This window comes from Danio aesculapii, chromosome 7, assembly GCF_903798145.1.
Source record: "Danio aesculapii chromosome 7, fDanAes4.1, whole genome shotgun sequence".
NCBI lineage: Eukaryota > Metazoa > Chordata > Actinopteri > Cypriniformes > Danionidae > Danio > Danio aesculapii.
Window position 1 is genome coordinate 56,030,602 of NC_079441.1, and position 23,726 is coordinate 56,054,327.

At 36.1% G+C, this 23,726-nt stretch overlaps 1 protein-coding gene across 3 annotated transcripts in view; it reads right to left on the minus strand.

The window, feature by feature from the left end:
• dennd4c (DENN/MADD domain containing 4C) overlaps window positions 1-23,726 on the minus strand; it is a 74,366-nt gene that overhangs the window by 36,103 nt on the left and 14,537 nt on the right. For all 3 annotated transcript variants that reach the window (XM_056462221.1, XM_056462220.1, XM_056462219.1), the window contains exons 2-11: window positions 18,465-18,775; window positions 11,022-11,274; window positions 6,753-6,822; window positions 5,965-6,134; window positions 4,581-4,822; window positions 4,100-4,166; window positions 3,866-3,924; window positions 2,506-2,650; window positions 2,156-2,331; window positions 195-295 (exon numbers count right to left, since the gene is read on the minus strand). In XM_056462221.1, coding sequence (XP_056318196.1) covers window positions 195-295; window positions 2,156-2,331; window positions 2,506-2,650; window positions 3,866-3,924; window positions 4,100-4,166; window positions 4,581-4,822; window positions 5,965-6,134; window positions 6,753-6,822; window positions 11,022-11,274; window positions 18,465-18,763 — 1,582 coding nt within the window. In that variant the 5' untranslated portion in view covers window positions 18,764-18,775. The remainder of the gene's footprint in view (window positions 1-194; window positions 296-2,155; window positions 2,332-2,505; window positions 2,651-3,865; window positions 3,925-4,099; window positions 4,167-4,580; window positions 4,823-5,964; window positions 6,135-6,752; window positions 6,823-11,021; window positions 11,275-18,464; window positions 18,776-23,726) is intronic.

Here is a 23,726-nt window from a genome sequence, read left to right on the forward strand (position 1 = left end):
TGACAAGTGAGAGTGCAGGTGTTGATTGTAAATGACGTCACTTGAAAGTGCGGGTGCCTGAGAGTGCAAGCCTGAGCATGCAAATGCATGTCTGCAGCCAGACCCTTCTCCCTTATATACTGAAAATAAATAAATAAATAACAGAGATTTGTGAGATGCTGATTATGTACAAAGAAACTGAAAGGACAGCTTACCAGTGGCAAGCTGGTGATGCAAGCTTCCCAAGAAGCTGATAAGACTCTTGGAGGGCTTCTTTGGAAGATTCTTCCAGTTACTGTGTCGTTTCTCATCAGACCTAAAATTAAAAAAAAAAAAAAAAAAAACCTAAACATTGCAAATATGAAAAAACAGAAATTATGACTTATGTACGTTGCCCATCCAAAAGAAAAAAATATATCCTGCTGGATTTAATTAAGCAAATAGGCTAAGAGCATCTGGGACCACGGCACAAAGTCTTCTCCAACACATAACAAATATTTTCAATAAGGTTAAGGTCTGGACACTGTAGTGTAAAAATACTCAATGCTCCTTGAACCACTCTTTCATAATAGAAGTCTGATTAATTCTGACATTTAGTACATTTACATGGACACCAATAATCCGATTTTAATGCGATTAAGACAATACTCTGATTAAGAGTCTACCATGAAAACATCAATTTTTGATTAATTTAATCCGATTAAGGTCATAATCGAACTAAAGAGAAATCGAATTAAGAAATGTGGAGTATGCCGAATATAGTCGCATATTTGAAGTGCAGTACAGATATGTAAACACCTTAATCCAACTATTAACGTCATGTATGACTTTTCGTCGCGTTTTACGACAGGATAGTCCAAACACACACACACACGGCTGTTTGACACTATTCTTTGCACCTACCGAGTCAGTGCAGACCACAGACACCTGCATCGTGAAATGCTGAGGTTTTTTCTTCCATTCAGCATGTGGTATGAACTTTAAAACAACACTTTTCCAGCAGTTCATAGTCGTATTCAATGTCTCGTTTGTCACGGGGGGCATGCATGAAATGTTCCCAAATAGAAGTGCCAAACTGCAGTTAAAGTCGACAAATTAAAAATGAAATGCCTGAAATTACATGAAACTCCAGAAGAAATGTGGATAGTCAGTGACGCAATGACGTTAACCGAATTGTGCTATAACATGTAAAACAGGATCATGAAAGGAACATTCAAAAAGCAACTCATGTAAACACCTTAATCCTATTATTGTCTTAATTAGATTATGGCAAACAATTTGATTACTGATGTCCATGTAAACGTAGTAAATGTCATCTTGGATTATGGCTATGCCATCAGGAAAAAAAAAAAAACATTGATGGAATGACCTTCTCATTCAATACATTCAGGTAGTCTGCTAACCTCATTCTTTGGATACTTAATATCCCCAGATCATAGCACTTCTCCAATGCTTGTATGACAGACACTAGGCATGATGGGTGCTTCACTTCATCCTCCTCTCCTCTTACCCTGATGAGCCCATCACTCTGGAACAGGGTAAATCTGGATTCATCAGACCAAGTGACCTTTATTCATTTGTTCCAGAGTCCAATCTATATGATCCCTAGCTCCCTTTCTTTCAATTTGATTTCACCCGACATTTAAGCGATCTTGATCATTCAAGATTTTTTTGGACCATATGTCTTCCTCAAAGATGACAGTTTCCTACTATCCCATGTGTTGGACATTTCTTAAACCAACTTTAGTAGTTCTCCATAGATGTGTTGTCTTTGCTTGATGCATGCCAATAATTTGCCCCTTCTGAAACAAATTAATATCTTTTCCATGACAACAGGACATTGTTGTTTAAGTGAGAAACTACTCTTTGCATCAGTTAGAGTTAAATACTTGTGTTATTATTATGTGATTGTGATTAATTGTGGGACCCCTTTGAAAATGAGATGGTACACCTCAAGATGTTTATCCTAATGAATAAATAACAAACTTGTCACCAGCTGAAACATAATCATCCCTGTAGTAATTATCCAATGGAAGATTTTTACCTATTTGTTTTGTTAAATCCAGGTGGTTACTTTATTTTGGATGAGCAGTGTATATAAAATGATAAAAGCAATTACACAATGTCCTAAACAAAGAACAAATGCTATTAAATTCCCAAAAGTTCGAGTGCTCACAAATATATAGTGTTGGTGTCCAAGTCCACACACACTACGTCGGGAGGGGGATCGTAGAGGTCGAAGTATCTTGAGTCAACACCCACAATGAAGGGACATGGTGCATTGAGAACCCCCGCCAGAGACAGAGGGCAAAGAGGGATATATGGACATTGCCACTGGAATGGAAAGATCATCTAGAAGGAAATGATAATGACAATGGGATCACATTTATTCCATTATGTAAAAATTTATTTAAATATTTTTATCCATAACCTACTTGTGATTTACATGAGCACATTGATTACAATAAATTAGGTCCTGAAATACTGTCAAATAAGCAGAGCGGTGGAATCAGCACAAACACTTACTGCCACAACAGCCTCAGCCACTCCAGTCAGTACAGCTGGTCGAAGGGAGTGCAACAGGATCTTACTTTCCAGCAGGACAAAGTGAAGCAGTGTGGCACAGTTTTCTGGGCCTAGATTCATAAGCAGTGTACTGTAGTCTGCTCCACTAACGAGTGAAGAATACAAAATGAAAGAAATATCAAATTCTAAATTTAAAAAGGTTGCTTTAATTAGCAGTAGGAGGGCATGTTCATATTGATATTTGACATATAAGGTTTAGCCACTCTATTAGTCACAATATTAGTAAACAATATCTCTTACATTCATTCATTACAGTATATGGATTGACTTACAGATATCAACATAATGTGCCTATTTTACACCAAATGCAATCACAAATATTCAACTTAAACATTTAATTGAACATCCTGTATACTAACAGGAACACAGTAAAAATTTTATAAAATGTGCAATGTGCCAGTTAAGAAACAATTAAAAAAGAATTCCAGTTGTGGAAAAAATACAAATTATTTTTGTCTATTTGTCTACGTGGGTTTTGTCTATTTTTCCAAATCAATATTTCTAGATCCAAAAATGCATACTTTAAGAGAAAATTTATAGTCTGACATTTTATTTGTATCATTGTTGATGTATTGATCTATATAAACATATGTTAACTAATTTAAATGACAATGATCCACTTTTCTGCAACCTCCCTTAAAAAAACAGCCTGTGAACATTAATGTGCCTAATACAGCACATTAATGGAGCACATTCACCATAATATAAAACTATATACAATATGAGAAGAAATATGCTATAGTAATAAAAATATATTAATAAAGCAAAAAAAAAAAAAAAAAAACCTAAAAATAGTCTTTAGATATTTTGAATTCTGAAATGCTTTAGCAAACTTACTATGGTAAAAAGTTCTTATTAGATTTGTCAGGCTCTATTGGCCAGAATTATAAAAACAGGATTTAAAAAAAGTAATTATGTCTATATGACATCGTTTTTGTCAGTTTTTATCTGGTTCAATGATGAACTCTTCAAGATCTTAACGGTATTTTCGCTCATTATGATATGTTGGTGGGACAATTTGTGTAATTAACAGGGAACATTAAAAACTGAAGAAAGAGCAAATTCATTGACATTGGCTTTAATTAAAGACACTTTATAATGTGGGTTTACAGAGCTGTTTGCTCATTGGATGTTTAAAAACATAATTTTTCTAATACATTACTGCAGCACCACCAAATATTGGCAGTTAAACCAAAAGCATTAAAAAACATCCAACAACCATAAATTGTGCAAATAAATATTAAATAATTGAAATTTAAGATACTAAAATAGATTTTAGCATGTCACAAAAATGATTTACCTCAGTGGTAAAGGTGTACAAACAGGTTGGGACAGGATTAAGGTGTCATGTGCCGACAGCTTACCGGGGAAATAATAAAAGAATTAGTTTTGATATCAACTGAACTGTCTAAACTGATTATGTTGAGACAAAATCATTTAACTAAGTGATTCATTTAATACAAAAACTCGGTGTGTAAATATCTTTAAAATATATACAATAAAAAAAAAAATTAAAAAAAATAAAAAAACTCACCTGAACTAGTATTCTTGGCCTCTGAGGAGATGGGAAGGATACATTGTGCATGAAATGTGATATATGTCTAAAAATAATAAAAATTAAAAAGAAACATTCAGAATCAACTCAGTATTGGTGCATATCTTGATCACACTCAAATATAAATTTGATTAAATTTCAAGATAGTAAAAAATAAATCTGCACACTAAAAAAGCACCCAAAGCTTATCTTGATCTTGTACTGTAGATTATATGACCAACAGTCTTAACATGCTAAAAAAAGACTAAAATGTCAGCATAAGCCACTTTTTTATATTCTCTAAAAATACACATTCAGCACATAAAATACATTTTACAGTATATGCTGAATTGTAAAGGTAAAGCATTTCTATGTTGTTTATTGAGTTCTGAATTTAAACTAAGCTAAAGTGTCCAAAAGGGTTCTAATTGAAATAATACAGTAGGAAAAAACTACAGTAGAAGATAGAATCTGTTTGTACTTCTCAATGGGCAGAGGGCTGATTCCATTGGCCGACAGCTTATAAAGAAACATGAGGAACTTTTTGAAGGCCTCGAAGAAAGGCCAGCGGGACAGCAGGCAAATGCACTTGTTGGTGTTGACTGTGCGGTTGGGAAGGACTTTCTTGTCTACAGCAGAGACAAGACCCAGCTGGATTTTCTGTTTCTCACTGAGGCCGTCCACAGGATACGGCTCATAAAACTGTATTCCAGCTCCGTATACCTGAAGAAGGAGAAAAAAACATGACTTTACGAAATTTCTTTAGAAATTCAAATTTTCCCCTTCAATAGAAATGTCTAAATGAAACATGATTAACACTAGAAATACAGAGGCTGTCATTTTGACCCTTTTTGAAATGTTGTAATTTAATATTTTTGTTAAAATAAAACCCAAATAACGATAATACCCTGACTTTTTTCAAAATGTGTGTGTATTTCTTTCAAACATTGTTAGAAAGCATAAAAGCAACACTTTAAAAAAAAAAATAAAAAACAAACTTTACCACAGATATATTTTTCAAAACAACACATTGCTCTTCTGTTTGCTGCATTAAATCGGGTCTAGTAACTTGTACACATTTATAGGCTAAATTAGCAAAAGATACTGTATTTTTAGTGTAATGACTTCGAAAAATATGATGACAGATATTCAAAGCTTTTATCCTAATAGAAGCTTTGAATGTAAATATCACATGAATTTCAATCTGACATATTAGAATGGTCAGAATGACCGGCCATTCTAGTCGTTATATAATTCTGGCAGTTCCAGTGTTAAACAGAAATTAACCCAATGTGGACAATAAAGTGTATTGAAACTGATAAAGTATAATTTTTACTACGTGTAACAAGACCAACTCCCAATCTCAATTCTACCCCTTAGCCCTTCCCCTTACCTCTTGTTTCTGACACTCGATGACACTTGAATACCCTGTCAGAAAAGTTTAGTGGCTGGTAGTGAGCTTTTTGCAGTATCTGCTATAATGTTAATGTTCTTGTGTGTTTACATAGATAAAAATGGCCACGGTGTAAATGCACAGTATAGTTATGATCTTATTGCCACATTATATGTATATAATTATGATAACATGATATATGCCTTCAGTGATTTCCTGAAGATAAACACCACAAAAACAACGTAACTGGAATAACTACAGCAGTCGCCATCGTCTGATCTCATTTGAAGGAAGAGATCGCGATGACATATGATGATGTGAGCAGGTGCTGTAGTGCTGTCCCATTTCTTAGGGGTAAATTTTGAAGCCTTTCCCCTTCACACTCTGTTTCAAGGGCCAAGGGGAAGGAGTACAAAAATAGAATTGGGACTCACATTTACACATTACTATTTCACTTTTTGCACAATTATACCTTTTCTCCATTGGAGTTGGTGAGGACAAATGTGGAGAAGACGGGTAAAGGGTAGCGTGTGTTTGGAGCCCAGCACTCAATCTTGGCCCCCATAGGCAGGCAAAAGAGGGGAACAGACTCAGAGAGGGGAAATGACTCATAGTCCTCCTCAGGATAGCGAAAGATCAGACCTTTAAAATGGCAAGATTTGTTAGAGGCCATACAAGGCTAACTTATTTTGTATAGCACATTTCAAACACAATAGTATTTCAAAGTGCTCTACATAAAATATATTTCAAAAATAAATGACAAAATAAGATTAAAATAAATTATTTAAAAAAATAGAAAGATACAAAAAAAAAAAAGTTTTATAAATAGTAGAGCTATTAGAAAGTATCATTGGTATCCCGTCATCTGGTATCAGCATTTTAAATAATGTTTAAAAAATGAAATAAAATTTACAAACAAATGCTATCTTAAAACTTTTGAAACAGGAAGTTTTGTTTCTCAGAGAATAACGCAATCTCGTGTGACAGGTTGTGATGCCACATGGAGATAAAAAACTAGCTGATTGTAGACAAAGTGAACTCAATGACAAAATATTATGACCTCCATACTGAAGCAATTTAATAAATCAAACATACATCATTTGGGAGCACAATTTTAAAGGAGGCCTGTCAGATCTTTTTGTCAATTCTGTACCAACAAGACAGACCATTATCATAATATGTAGGTTGTAGACGTCACTTAATTTTTATTATAGAGATAGAAACTGACAGAGAGAGAATAAAAGAGGAAAAAAGACTTACCAGCCTTATAAGCAATGGAATTAGAAGAAGACACAGACTTCTTGTAGCATAAAAACACGCTGGATCCCCACTAAGCATGGAAAAGAATTTGAGAATGAACAAGATGAAATTGATTACATTAAATGTTATGTAATATGTATATTTATAAACTTATACTTTGCACTCTCATCTTTCCTTAAAATTACAAAAAACTAACTAGAAGCTAAAGTTTGTTGACAATCTTTAGGCAGTTGCTAAGGTTTTGCTAACGCATTGCCAGGTGGTAGCTTGGCAGTTACCAACATAAACTGGGTTATTAATTGGCAAGCCTCATTTACATGTTTGATCAAATCCTAGCTCAAATCTAGCATATGTTATTGCACTTAGCTTATAGTTACTAGCATTTGGCTAATCACTGTTAGCATATGTACTGTAGTACACAGTTAGTCCCGTTTTGCATAAGTAAAACAAGTCAATAGACAGGTCCCTATGATGTTCTGATATAGAGAAATTGCTGTTGTTAAATCGTTGCTAGGTAGGTCTGTTTTGTTGCTATGGAGCCAACTGACAGGTTAGAGAGATGATACAGCAAAGCTTCTGGCCAATATGAATGATATAAATCAACCCTGATGTCTCTATGACCCTGACGCATAAAGATATCAATCTGGGGTCTTTATAATGGCAGTTTATGGGATCAGAAACTAAGGTGCTCTAAATGGTTGAAAGGGCATAGCATGTCAGCTTCAGAATGATCCCAAGAGACTGATTGGTTGCCCGAGTAATATTAGCCCACCCCAAGTCTGTTTTTTTTTTTGGTTTGTTTTTTTAAATGGGAGTTTCTTCACTATTGTATATCAATGGGCAAGTTTGGGGCACTCTTGCAGCCCAGGGGTACAACTTACACCACAGTTTAATATGTAGTTTTACACAGCTTGACAGCCTCGTCTATTGTGCAAGATCACGTGTTTCTAAGAATATCTCTTTTAGAGCTATGATGCGTCAAAGTTTGGTCCCATGCTAAGTCAATGGGATTTTTCCAAGCCTTCCCGGTCAGTTTTTGAGTTAGTTAGACCAGTTGAAAAAGATATGACAACAAACTGTAATGCAGAACACCGCTTTTGACCAGATTTGGGGCTTGCAGGTTGATAAAGGAGGAGATATATATTTATATATATATACTAAAGGAGAATATATTTATCTCAGAAGACGGAATAATAATAATAATAATAATAATAATAATAATAATAATAATAATAATAATAATAAGTTTAAATAGTATAACAGTACATTGGCTTTCTCAAGTCAACACAATTACCGCTTATGCGAGGTGTTTCTAATTGCAGCATCCATGGGTTGGACAGTAAATTTGATGTTTGTCACTCTTCTGGTTGCCATTTTCAGTCTCACACAATTTTCCTTTTTGTGAAAGTCTTGACAACACTATCTTTGAGTTTTACTTTTATTGTAAATAGTAATGTAAAAAAATATGTAGATATATTTATTATACTTTCACATTCACTGCGCTCTAAGTTTACCCAACTAAGATGACTTCAGCTGAGAAACCCTGAAATGTTAAAAAAAGTCCATACTGTGAGAGGCATAACATAGCTTGTTCATACAACTGCTGAACAGCCAGCGCCACTTAAGGAACCAATAAGATTTAAAGCTGCCCATAAGTCAACAGCTTGAGTGGCTCTTTAAATCCAGGCGTAAAGTATATTAAGGGATCCTGGATGATATGAAAAGAAACCAATTAAATGTGCTGAACTATTAACCAGAGCACTTTAAAGGGATAGTTCTGATAAGTTTCTCAATTCTCAACAAGACTCATTTGTACGTGTTTATTTAAAATTAAAAAAAAACCTAGCACCATTTACTGTTATTATATGAATCACCAAGAACCAGGAATTCAGCTCAAAATCTTCTTTAATGCTCTACTGAAAAAAGGCACCTACATCTTGAATGACCTGTGGGTGAGCAAATTAACAGGAAATTTTCATTTTTGGGTGAACTACCCCATAAGAACAGGTTTGGGTTAGAGTTGGTTAATTTACTTTTATTACTATAGTATTAGGAAATAGAATTAAACAAAGAAAGTAAAATAAGATCTGCCAAATAAACTAACGTGTTAAGCCACATCAAGCCTTTTCCATGTTAACAGAGTTCTCATTCTAAGCCAAATATTGAACTCCCAGACTCTTGTCTCATTTACATTGACTAAATAGCAGAAATTTCATGACATAAATGAATGGAAAACAGGCCGCTGTTGTGCTTTGCAAAAGATTAAAATGGTTTTCACTTGAATGGCATGTTGGATGACTTTAACAGCCACCATAAGAACAACAATAGACATTTTACCCAAGATTTAATTAATTAATTAATTAATCTGACTTACTGTTTGCATGGCTGCCAAGTGTTCCCTTACCCATATTTGATATCTCGATCATAGCTTTTCGCTTGTCTGCTTTTTAAGACTGTCTTAAAACTGTAATTTTTTCAGGAATCAAAGCAAATTTAAATTATTCTGACCTGTTAACAGATATAGCGTGGTGACTGGCAATTAAAAGAAATAAAATGGAGCTGGAAGATAGATTAACCATAACAATAGGCATGAAACGGTGTGATATAAAAATGTACTAGAGACTAATAACATTTTGATAACAAACAAAAATCCCTGATATTGTCCAGATAGAGAAAAATCCTTTCATATGTCTGGAATAAACACTTTAAAATTCCATGAAACACAAGCATAATAATACTCTCTCCCACTCACATTTAAATTCAAACTAGAGATAAGCACATATAGAAACTTTATTGGGTACATCTGTCCAACTGCTCGTTAACACAAATTTCTAATCAGCCAATCACATGGCAGCAACTCAATGCATTTAGGCATGTAGACATGATCAACACGATCTGCTACAGTTCAAACCGAGCATCAGAATAGGAAAGAAAGGTGATTTAAGTATCTTTGAACTTGGCATGGTTGTTGGTGCCTGACGGACTGGTCTGAGTATTTCAGAAACTGCTGATATACTGGGATTTTCACACACAACCATCTGTATGGTTTACAGAGAATGGTCCGAAAAAGAGAAAATATCCAGTGAGCAGCAGTTCTGTGGGCGCAAATGCCTTGTTGATGCCAGAGGAGAATGGCCAGACTGGTTCCAGCTGATGGAAATGCAACAGTAGCTATGTTCCCATCCAAAAATGCTAATTAAATTTATGCGTAAAACTGGATTATCACATAAAAGATGTGCGAATAAAGCAGCTTTTCCATCCAACAAGTCAAAGCAAACAAAATCATCACTTCCTTCACTGGCACCAAATATCAACAGTAAAAACGGAATTTGTTGTGGTAGGAGAAGATGCGTCAAACTTTTCTTCATTTAATAAATGTCTTGCGCCTCTGAAGGCAATCCTCACACACAGTGAACACGCAGTGTCATTTAAAGGCATGAGAAAAACGTTGCCCGGTCTGATAAGTCTCGATTTCTGCTGTGACATTCGGATGGTAGGGTCAGAATTTGGTGTCAACGACATGAAAGCATAAATCTATCCTGCCTTGTATCAACAGTTCAGGCTGGTAATGGTGTGGGAGATATTTTCTTGGCTCATTTTCTAGGCTCATTAGTACCAACTGAGCATCGTGTCAACGCCACAGCCTACCTGAGTATTGTTGCTGACCATTTCCATCCTTTTATGACCAGAGTGTACCCATCTTCTGTTGGCTACTTCCAGCAATAGAATGCACCATTTAATAAAGCGTGAATCATTTCAGACTGCTTTCTTGAACATGAAAATGAGTACATCACTGTACTCTAATGGCATCCACAGTCACCAGATCTCAATCCAATAGAGAACCTTTGGGATGTGGTGGAATGGGAGATTCAAATCATGGATGTGAAGCCAACAAATCTGCAGCAACTGCGTGATGCTATCATGTCAATATGGACCAAAATCTCTGAGGAATACTTCCAGTACCTTGTTGAATCTATGCCATGAAGGATTAAGGCAGTTCTGAAGGTAAAAGGGCAACTCGGTTCTAGTAAGGTGTACCAAATAAAGTGGCCGGAGTGTGTATATACTACTAAGCTAAAACAGTAGCAGAAAGAAACTATCACTACCACTATCACTAACAGACTGCCTAAAACAATGCATCACTTAACGCACAACAGCAGTAATCAAAAATGATTATGAAGGCAGCTGATGGAGCTAAGAATTTGCAGATTTACTCATAAACACAGCATTTTTCTTGTTCAATATAATAATCTCACTCTTCGAACTCACCATGCCACAGTTAAGGTTCTTGTCCACCTTGCAGAAGGTATGAGGAGGAGTCTCGCCCTTGTTTGTGATGATGACGCAGATGTCTGTCACAGCCAGTGAGTTCTGGGGCTGGACAGGAGGCGCTCGGCGGAAAGTGATGAATATGCGCTGGGATGTGGCAGAGCTGTTATTGACATTTGCACAGCGGCCAAACGGTGTGGCCTCTATGACCTCACAACCCTGAATGAGGCGCTCTTTACCTTCATACAGGACCCTACCAAAGAAAAAAAAATACATTATTCATCAATTAACACAGAGAAACAATTAAAAAGAAACAGAAAATTAAATTCTCTTTTCTGATTTAACTTTTCTGTTGCTGTTGCTTTTTAAAGCCACTTTACTGAATAGATACATGCAACAACGAAATGTGTCAATGACACTAAACCCTGCATTTAAGTAGACATGGAGATCCTTTTCATGAGTGATCCATTAGCAAACAATCTTGAAATGCCTGCAAGAGAAATGGTTTCTTGCATAACAAGATTTCCAAGTTGTCTTTTCTGACAACACAAATGTGCTGTGGGCATTGATGAGTGTTTGCATGCAAAGACATAAGTAGAGAGAGAATGGAGAAGCTCATAAAAAATTAAAATAAAAAATAAAAAAAACATTTAACAGGAAATTGGATCACCATTTACAAATAAATGATTCATTAACTCTCAAATAATACCTTAAAACATTGTTGCTGCACTATTCCATGATGTTTTTGCTGAATACTTTTGCTCTAAATAGTATGGCTATAACTTTGTCAAATAAATAAACAATTCATTTAGCAGATGCTTTATCCAAAGCAACTTACAAATATATGATATAACAGGCATTTCATCAAACAGGAAAGAAAAAATCAGAAGACATGCTAATAATTCACAGTTTCAGCTATTTATATATATATATATCCATCTTAGAAAGACAAGTGGAATGTTATCATTATATTTGAAAATATATGTTTCCTGGCACAAGTACAAAATTGTATGATTACTCAACAACTAGCTATTTAAAATTAAGGTAACAATTTAATAGTGTTTTAGCCATTGGCCTTGCTTCACTACTTTACATTAGCAATAACTAATTTCAGCAAAAAATAAGTAAATTGGCGCCATTCACCCGTGCAGTGCTGTTAGCATTAATCTGCATGTATGAATATTAATCAATTTGAAAGATTTGGCATTATTTTGTCAACTCTTTATTCCAGCTTGACTTATAAATCATCCATCCACTGAATTGGCTCCATCCCGGTCTCTCCACTCCACCAATAGCTGGTGTGTGGGGAGCGCACTGGCACTGTTGTCCTGTGGCTGCCATCGCATCATACAAGTGCAAGCTGCACACTGGTGGTAGTGTGGAGAGACCCTCCTCATGATAGTGAAGCACTTTGGGTGTATGGCCATACACGATAAACATGCTATATAAATACACATTAAATTAAATTATAAATGACAAAGTTGATCTGTAATATAGCAAACAACCCAATTGTATTTCTACAGAGGGAGAGTGCCATTGACAAATATTTTTTCTTGTAAAATGTACATTAAGTTTATTAGTTTTAGTTTAGTTTTGTTTATTTGTTAACAGTCAATGCGCATAGATCAACATTACTGTAAAATGTGCCAGAATCAGCCAAGAATGTCTATTTTTCATCTTCAGACCCTTGACAGAATGTTAAAAAAATAAAATAAAAAATAAAAAAAATCACACCTAACAATAGAAAGAAAGCACTATAACACAAAATACACCATCATTTATATCAAATATACAAACACAAGTAAGAAACAAGGAGAACAAGGGGTGGGGTGTAAATGTTAAAGTGAAACTAAAAGCCAGTCATTTCAATGGGTTCCATAAACATATTGATGATGATATAATATTCTCTCTATTTTATACATTTGCCAAAATCAGTTTCTGAAAATAAGACATAGCAGAAGTGCATAAATACAAGCACTTGCATTCACCTCATGCAAAGCTAGCCACTATCTGTCTGTCTGATAAGATATTTTCAATCCATTAGCTTATGTGTTCATAAGACTTAAGAATTGTACAAATAAGCCACCTTTAGCACACCCAGTATCTTCTTACCTCTGTAGTTAAAGAATGTTTCTGCACATGGTACACAAAATCATCTATGTATTAAGATGAAAGAGTTAAGGAGAGGCATAGATGAAACTGTGAGTTGCGAGTTTTACCCCAGGCAGAGAACTTTACATGAAGAGACTGGCTGTACAATTGTAATTCGAATTTAACTAATATTATCAACTAAATTAAATTCAAGTACACAGACATTTGTTAAAGACATTTCCATGTTTTCCATGACTGTATGAAAGCCTTAATTAAACCTAACTATTGAACTACACTGTTCATCAAATAAACTTTAATTCATGGTTTTGATGAAACTTTGCAGAATCAAATGCATTGATACAAAAACACTTTATTTTGTTTATATTGGATTAAAACATCTACTGTGAAAAATTGAAAATTATTTAAAACCTAAAATAATGAGCCAAGTTCATATCCAGAAGACCAAATTAAGCCATGTTAATGTAAACTGTAATCTTTTACTGTACTGCAAAACAAACAATTGAAGCACCCACTTATGCAGAGATACTCTTTCTCTCTGGACTCTGCTGAACCTAAATGCAATATGTAGTACAACTTTAAAAGCTTTATACAGACTAAGTGCCATAAAAAGCTTTACTAATGAGTGTACATTACATCATTTTGATATTTAATAATGTGGTGTGGTAAGCAAAGACCAAATGCAATAGGTGTGGTATATATAGGATAAAGAACATTTATTAAAAAGGGGGGTTATAATGATAGATTAAAAAGAGCTGTCCTTGCTGGGTATTGGGCACAGTGAGGGTCAGTGAAGGCATAGAAGTTTGATCCAAGAAAAGGTTACCCTGGTGGTAGCAACACAGTAGGCAATATCCATAAAAGAGTGAAGGCCTTGAGCTGAACTATAAAACTAATTGTAAGCTGGTGCTGAATGGAGACCACAAATAGATTTTGAAAACGCTTGTGTGCCAGTTCAGAAATACAAACTTATGCTGATTATGTCAGAGATCAAAGTGAGAAATGTTGTATCTGTGTATATGCAAAATGTGATTCCAACAGACAAACAAACAAATAATGCAGCTATTTTAACAGGAACGGCATCACTGTAATTGTTATGCAAAAATGTAAACAATTAAAAAATGCGGTTTAAATCATAAAATGAACAAGAGAAAATTATTGAGCAATTGTTTTACTGCCGGTATTTTAAAGGATTTACAGGCCCTTGAGGTTTAAATGTAATGGACAATTGGACAATGGACAGCTAGAGTTTTAAAGCCGATGATAAACTTCCGGTGAAAGCTTAATGTGACTTCAATTTCACAAGGTTGTTTATACAGCATTGATGTTGTAATGTAATTACAATACATTCACTTAAATTGACTTAAGCAATCATTTAGTTGTTCAAGTGTAAAACAATATGAAAGACCGTTGAAACTGCTAGCGCCATCAGTAGCAACAGGCGCAGAAATTGGCAAGGGGAAATGGAATTTAATGCAGTGCTTCTTGTCCGATCTGAGACCCACTTCATATCGTATATATAACAGGCAGTGAAGATTTTTAAAGAAATCAGATCTTAAACGTGACAATTTTGTAATGTTTGTAACGTGACAGTTCACCAGAAGCACTTGGGCTACCTGGCTGAAAATTAAAAGTCCATGTGCAATTAGCCCATTCTAAATTTTAATGTAATTTTGAGGATTCTGTTATCACAGTTTGTTGTTTATCAGGAGTCACTAATCTCAGTCCTGGAGGGCCAGTGTCCCTGCAGGATTTAGCTCCAACTTGCCTCAACACACCTGCCTGGGTGTTTTAAGTATACCTAGAATTGTTGCTAGATGGGATATGGTTGCGGCCGTAAGTTAACGAGAATTATTTATATTATTTATTCAATTTCCCATTTATTGTATTTTTTATGCCTACCCCCACCCCAACCCTAAACCCAACCGTCACAGTACTGTAAAAATAATAATTATTGTTATAGTGCTATTAAAAATGCTGCTATTTTGATGTGCATATCGCACTTCCGGCCGGCCGCGTATGTGATCTAGACTTTACCATATAACTAGTAAGACCTTGATCAGCTTGTTCAGGTGTGTGTTTGATTAGGGTTAGAGCTAAAATCTGCAGGACACCAGCCCTCCAGGAACAAGTTTAGTGACCCCTGCCCTGTTGTATATCGATCATTTCGAACAATTTTCCTACAGAGACCTACAGTCTTTCAACCATCAGAATTTGCTGAATTTGTCCACCTTAAGACAATCTTTCACTCTCATGCAAAAGTTTAAAAATTCCTTCAATTTCCGATTTAAAGTTCCACTAAAAATTTAGTTTTGTCCAAAATGTACATCTCTTTTAACTCATTTCATCCATCTATCCTAATTAATCTTTCTTTCAAAATTGTCCATGCTGCATGCAACTCAAAATGCACAAAACTTAGAATTATTTAAGCTTATTAATAACATTACCAACAAAAGGACACTCACTAACTATGAATCATCTCGATTCGTGTGAAGGATGGCAACAGATAAAAAAAAAAATGTTGATCTGCCATTTTAAAACTTAAACCTTAAACTGCAATACTATTAATGCCACTCCAACGTTTTTGTCATTAAAGAATTAATCTTAAAATAAATATTCTCTCATCCCTTTCCCATGGTTTTTTACCTTTAATTGAAGAGGGAGACAAGAGTAAACTGGGAGCAAAGACAGGGGAATGATCAGCAAAGGACCTCCAGCTGGGAATTGAACTCAGGTCGCCATGAGCACCTCAATGCTATATTTACGCGCACTTAACCACTAAGCTATTGATGCCAACTTTCATGTTTTTAACAAGTTTGTAAGTAAATGGTAAGAAAATAATTATAATTCTGAAAATACCCTTCAATCTAAGGCCCGGTTTATATTAATACGTTTTAGTTTTAATACGGCGTTTTAGAATGAAAACGATCTGCGTCCACACTGGCGTTTCACCCAGCTATTTTAAGCAACTCTCCGTCCACACTATACCGCACAAATTACGTGACCACACACACACACTGGCTTGCACTGCAGCGATGAGAGCTGTGCACGTCAGACTGTATATCAAGGATCTACTGCTGGATCTAATCTCACTATATTTGTTAAACGTGATATTTAATTCATCTTGTTGTCCCTATCTACTGACATATTCCCAGACTTGGTCTGTTGAATCTATTACTTGTTCTCAGATAACGTGTTTTGGCTGAGCACAAAGATAAGTTAAGAACCATGTACACTTATTCCACAAATTTGACTGACTGCTTGCATTTATTTCCTATATTGTTTAAACTTATTGTATGTTATACTTTCATAATGGCCATTATTGATTATTAAAACTGATATTCAGAAAAAGAGAGGGTATGTTTCGTATTTTCACTTAAAATTAAAGGAGGCAGTCATGTTATAGGCTCTATTTTGTTATAAATATGCGTACAGTGAAGATGACGGTCATATAAATATGTAGCTACACGACGCCGTAGACACACGTAGATGTTAAGTTGCTAACGAAAATAGGCAGTTCCTTATATCATGTTTTCATTTTATTGTTAAAATAGTAAAACACTAGCCAGGGTGATGTGAATGAGGTTATAAAGTACACTGTTCCTAGGGCTGCACAATTCTGGCTAAAATGTGAATCACGATTTTTTTTGCTTAAAATCAAGATCACGATTCTTTCTCACGATTCTTTAGATGTAAAATAAAGGTTAATATGAGTAGGCTAATATTATTGCTAATTCTCAAACATATCGTCACCTTGGAATTATAAGGTTCTATCTGCGTTCTGAATGATTTTGAGATATTGAGCTTCAAAGTTTTTGCAATACATATAGCAAACAGTATGTGTGCAACATTTGTTTTTTGTTTTTTTTTTAAGTCTTAAAATGTAAACAATAAGTTGTCATTTAATAAGAATATGTCAATAAATGTCAGAATACAACTATTCTTAATTATAAAAATGTATTTTTAGTTTAAGACATGTGCTTGTCTTTTGTCATTGACAGCATTATTAGACCATTTGTTTTCATTGGTAAGATTTCTTCTTGCATTATATAAGCTAGAGTAGCTATACTGACACTGTAAAACATTTATTTTCATGCACAACACTATGTGTTCGCTATGAAAGAAAAAACATATCAAATGCTTGTCGTAATCATAACTGTAAAATGCGTTATGATTATTTAAATGATGTGCGGCCAGTCTCATTTTCACTTTCTAGTGTGGCCCACGGCTGTCGTCACTGTGAGAAAACACACAAACATGCAAATCATTCTTTCAGCGCGGCTTTCAAACGATCGCTCTGTGCAACAAACTGTACGTTATTTACACCTTTATTACTTGTTATTCACAGCCTATGCAGGTTCTGTTCACTAAAGTAGCAGTCATGCGTGCACGCGCGCATTCTCGGAAATAAACAACTAGCTGCGCGCGTTCTTGGTAGCTCGTGGTCAGCTCACATGTGATTTCGCAGCCATGAATACATCATTACATGAAGACAGAAATGAAATTTCTGGCTGAATTATACATTATAAATGGAGTATGTGACACTTTTAACGCCAATTCAAGGTGTCCATGTTGCTGTGAAGATTCGTGCGACTGCCTTTAAGTTTCTCTCTTGACCTTGAAAATATAATTGGCTGAATCGTAGAAAAGCTGAATTAAGATCGTGTGTATAGGGTCGAATTGAGATCGTGATCTTTTTTCGATTAATCGTGCAGCCCTAACAGTTCCCTTTATAGATTTACCCAACGTGTCCTCAGGAGTTTGTTTTCCATATCAAACTTGCAAAGTCTGAACTTGCAAAGAGAGGATGCAAGACTGAACTTTGTTTAAGCTACTTAATATTGAGGAAAAAGCCCCAATCGGATAGGCGAATGCCTGCAGCCCTGCATCCGTTTTCAGATGTCTCCATTTCCCCCATTCACACTGACACGGAGCAGCAGCGTTTTAAAATGAAAACGGCTTCTTCAGCGTTTTCAAAAAGCTCTGTTTTTGGTGCTCGAAAACTCCAGCGTAGTGTGGACAGATGGTGTAACTGTAGCAAAACGTATGCGTTTTAGAATAAAACTAAAATGTAGTAGAGTAAACAGGGCCTAAAACATCCTGCAGTGCAACATCAAAGGTTGAAAAACTTGAGTCCAGACTTCCAACCACCTTGGAGGGCCTTAATTGAAACCGATCATGCAGACAACCCCAATTGTTTTGAGTGAGAGAGGGGGGGTAGAGGGTGTGGTATGTGTTATGATATCTACAGGGAAAGTAAGCTGTAAAAAACACACATCATTCGTTCAAGGGTACCTCTACACAGTGGGATAGCCATTCACCATACAAACTCACCCAATGTCAATGAGCGGGGGCTTCCCACGACCCCTCTTGTAACACAGGAAGAGTTCTGGGCTCTTGAGGCTGCCATGGTTGAGATTGGCCGGCTGACCGCTGTACGTGCTCTCAATGCATGTGAAACCTTCAGGCACAGTTTCTCCAGAAGACTTGTTGATGACAGCAAGGTCTGTGATTGGTGCCTTGGGCCCACTGGACTTGGTTTCAGATATATCCTGCTCTAGTGGTGTAGACTTGTCTGTCAGGCCAGCCACAACGAAGTAGTCTGTCACTCTGTGACCCTTATCCTCAATCATGGCTGGACAGACCTGTTCGGAGAGAAGATATTATTATTTTAAATGCTTGTAGGTCTTGGGACTTGCACAGTAATTAAACAGCATTAAACAGTCCATCAATGCAGTTGTATTTTAGGTCAATTATTTTATTTATTTTCACAAATACTTCTGTGCTTTCAATGATTTAAAAAAATGAACCTCCATTTTAACCATCAAACTAATGACGGGCATTACAGTTAAAAAAAACCAACACGTAAAGCCAACAAGGTTTTTACTAATTATATAAATTATTCCTTTACCATGTACATTCTTATTTGTCATTCACCAAATTATAAGCAAATACTAAATGCTTATATTTTTACCAATTATTTTTCATAGCATGTATTATCAACTGGTTAAATACACAAAGGAGATTTTAAACTGAACTGCTTGTCCAAAATTAGGTTGCCAACATTTAGAATGTATTAAAAAAGGACACCCCCCCCTCTTGCTTTAAACCACTGACAGCTGTAAAGCTCATAAAAACTCATAAAAGTTTGGAACAAGTAAAGGGTGAGTAAATGATGAAAGAATTTTCACTATACATTTAAGACATTACACAGTACTGCATATCTTCTTAGCAGTGGGAGTTCTTTGGTGGCTCACCCAGATAGCATACGAACGTGGGCCACTTTAGGCAGTGGTATTCCTTCGGCCCAGACAAAATGAATGTGAGCCTGAAGTGGCCCAACTGTACAATGGCAAAGGGGGCCAAAGATTCAAATTCATATATGGGCCATTTAAGGCAAAGATTTGGCACTTATGGCAAAATGTCATCTGAATGTGAGCCTAATGTGGCCCATGTGGAAAATGATAAATTTGGCCCAAATGATGGAGGACAAATGTGGGCCACAGTTGGCAAAAATGTGGCATAGTCATTTAAGGGTAATCTGGGTCTAAACCTAAAGTGGCTCACACGTGTAAGTGCAAATGCAGCCCAGTTATCTTAAGACATATATGTGCCACTTTTGGTAAATATTTGTCACAGTAAACTCTGACTATTGCAGCTGTGAGCCTAATGTGGCCAAGAGAAAATATGGCAAATGTGGCCGAGTTATTTTAAAACATATGTGGGCCATATTTGGCAAATATTCGGCACAGTAACCTCTGGCTAATGCAGCCGTTAGCCTATAGTGGCCCAGAGAAAATATGGAAAATGTGGCCCAGTTATCTTAAAACATATATGGACCACTTTTGGAGAATATTCGGCACAGTTAGCTCTAGCTAATGTGGCTGTGAGCCTAAAGCAGCCCAGAGAAGATATGGCAAATGTGGCCCAGTTATCTTAAAACATATGTGGACCACGTAGACTAAAGTCACTATCATGGAGAACAGTGTTTGATTTAGTTTGACTTATAGCCCTGAACCTCTTAATATAAATTTTCTTTTGGGTTGCTGTAACTTTTGAGAAATTTGCTTGAAAAGTTTAGTCATTGCAGCACACTAGCCAAGTAAAAAAAAAAAAAAACAATAAAATTAAGTGAGGCACAACCTGTGATGAAATAATATAATTAACTCATGTTAACCAATGTTTAATCCATTATTAGAGGTAACGTAATAACATGCTTGCACATGCCACATAATTATGAAGGTTAATAAGCTAAATAATTATATGGTTCAACTTCTGCTCACAGAGACATCAATAATCAGCGTATGAACCTCAACAACGGTGACAATTAACAAAATAAACAAAACTCACAAACATCACAAAAAGGATACAAAAAGTGACAAAATCAACATCATCAACATAAAGAGCATGGAGGGTCAGTTCTGGTTCATTTGGTTGAATTCGGGCTAATATGTGGTATTGCTTTGGCTTATTTGTGGCCCAGATCTGACAAACAGGAGTGGACCACCCTAGAGCCATCATTCCATTCAGTATGTGGTCCAGATGTAAGTGTCTGGTGTGGGCCAGATCTGGGCCAGAATAAAAGCAAACTGTGGCCCAGAATAGGGTCAGTTCTGGTTCATTTGGTTGAATTCAGGCTAATATGTGGTATTGCTTTGGCTTATTTGTGGCCCAGATCTGACAAACAGGAGCAGACCACCCTAGAGCCATCATTCCATTCAGTATGTGGTCCAGATGTAAGTGTCTGGTGTGGGCCAGATCTGGGCCAGAATAAAAGCAAACTGTGGCCCAGAATAGGGTTAGTTCTGGTTCATTTGGTTGAATTCTGGTTGATATGTGATATTGCTATGGCTTAATTGTGGCCCAGATCTGGCAAACAGGAGTGGACCGCCCACATCATTCCATGCGGTATGTGAGCCGGATGTAAGTGTCTGGTGTGGGCCGGATATGAGCCACATGAATTTTGCTAGATGGGCATACATCGATTAAAATCGATTCTTGAAATCACAATTAGATTAAAATTCAATTCTTGATTTTGAATTAAAATGTCAGTTCGAAGATGTGTTCAGATTTGATTCCAGAATGCTGTTTAGCGTACAGTAGAAAATAAACTGGTTGGTCGGAGCACAGCACTAAGAGACATTAAACACATCCTTGTGCATGAACACAACTGAGGTATAAAGACTTTATTCATATTTGGAGAGTACTGCATTGTGTGTGATAATTTAGCTACTTTTTTATTTTTCACAATTGAGCACCTGTAAATCATGGGCATGGTCTGTCAAGGCAAATTGGGACCAAAAAAACTACAAGGATTTGGTGCAAGGTTGACTTCTTAAGAGCAGTAGATGCACTCCCTATCCTGAAAGAAACTCTGGAATCAACGTTCCTCTTACGTGCAGTAGCTGACATATGGGCTATATGCATGGCTTTTTCAGCCATCGATAAACTTTCGGTGAAAGATTGATGTCACAGTTTAATTTGGCAGGGTTCCTTTTACAGCATCAATTATGTAATTTAATTTAAACATATATAGTAAAATAGACTGAAGGAGTCATTTAGTTGTCCAAGTGTAAAATTAGATGAAAGAGTGTTTAAACAGGTGCAGTGAGTGCAGAAACAGCATTGAAAATACTGTGATAAAATAAATTTCCATATCTTAAAGACATGACATGGAAATAAATGCAGTGCTTCTAAGTTGGTTTGAAATCCACTTTATATATTATATATCAATCAGAAAGTAAAGATCATTTAAACAAACCAGATCTTAAATGCGGTGAGTTTTTAATAGCATGACACCATTGCAAACCCCAAACAACCTGCATGTCTGGGGCAAAGACAAGGATCCATCCTGCACATCTATATGGAGCAGTCTGGGTACCTTGAACCACATTTTGACAAGATGTCCCAAGGCTCTTGGAGAAAGTTGCTACAGATGGAGACACAATAAAGTCCTCATTGAAATTGCCAAATGAATGGGCATACAGAGGGTTAAAGTAAATGGACATAAGACACAACCAGTTTTAAGAAGCAAGGGGAAATGTTTCCCCACGTTAAGCAGAACTAACTACATCAAGGTAAATAACAAATACAAATCAAATCATCAGACAATTCAGGGGCATTGCCTTTCACCAAAACCTTGTCACATTTTGAGAGAAGCAGAACTATGGAAAACAAATAATTTTGAGCTGCTTATGAGCAACAGATTGGAAAATTGCGAATCATAGTTGAATGCTATGGAAACACTGCTGTCTAATGAAAGGGTCACAAAGGAAACATGGATTATGGAAGATGTAGTTTATAGTCAACAGATGCTTTTCGCCCAAGTAGAATATCTTTGAAGATATCTTTGACGACTTCTACATGTTCGCAGCAAATGTGTCATAGATTTTGCATCATTTGCAGTTTGGATTGACTTTGTATGTAATCTACTCTCACTAATACTTGCATTCTCATTGGGTGGGAATCGTTTACTTACACAGCGCACATGAAATGATATGGTGGGCCAGATTTGGCCAGCAGCTGCCCTGATTTCTAAATACCAGAGAAATACCCATATTGTGTGACCTCTAATTAATTCTAATTAGGATTGAACCACAAATTAAACTTCTCAATTCAAGTAATAGCAGTTTTTCTTGCGCCCCGCCCTCCCAGCCCCCCGGCTTTCCATGCCCCCTTGAAGTCAAGTTAATTTTATTTTCCATATAGCGCTGGATCACAACTTCTTTTAATCAACAAGCTAAATAGCAGTGTATAATATCTTATTTACACAACGGCATGTCATTTCTGTCTCTACATGGTCGCTTGTTTACAAATTCCTGCTCTCTGAATTGTGCACAGTGGAGCCACTCTCTGCTGTATGGTAATGAGTGTGCGCTACATCTGACAGGATAGTTTCTCAGAAGTTAATCACTTTAATTTCACAACTGTCATTTAATTCTTGTAAAAAAAATTATTTAAAAAATAATTTAAAAGTTTTTTTTTCTAGTCTCACAGAATGTTGTCTGACAGCAATAACAACGTTGTTTTGATGAGATTACGTTGATGTTACGTAACACCCATGAATTTGGCTGGCTAGGATGTTGGGTCAACCTACAGAAAACAGAAAAATATCAGAATTGTTTAAACGCTCCCAGTGAAGTGACGATGGCAGCACTCAATCTTCTGCGTGGAGCAGCTGGAGTAGCTTATATGGGACTGTCAGTGTGACATGAACGAACTACTCACATTTGAAGACATGTCAGAAGAGGTGAGCTGATATAATCATAGACAAAAGACCAGGTGATCAATAAATGATTATTTTCTCTTTCTTATAGCATTCTAGTTTTGACTTGTTTGTAGTGTGATCAACGTTTGGCCTAGTTGTAGATGAGTTTGGAAGCAACTCGTAACATTCTAAAAATACTTTGGCAAATTGAACAAAATGACTTGGAAAAAAAGATTTGTTCATCTCAATGAACGAGACTCAAAGGTCCGAGTCAGTAAAATGATTCGAACCTCCCATCATTACATGACAGGCTTTGACCCAACTTGGCTGCCACGGTGTCTTCCCACTGGCTGTTCAAGACTGATCTTGGTAAGTAAGTTAGCAAATGC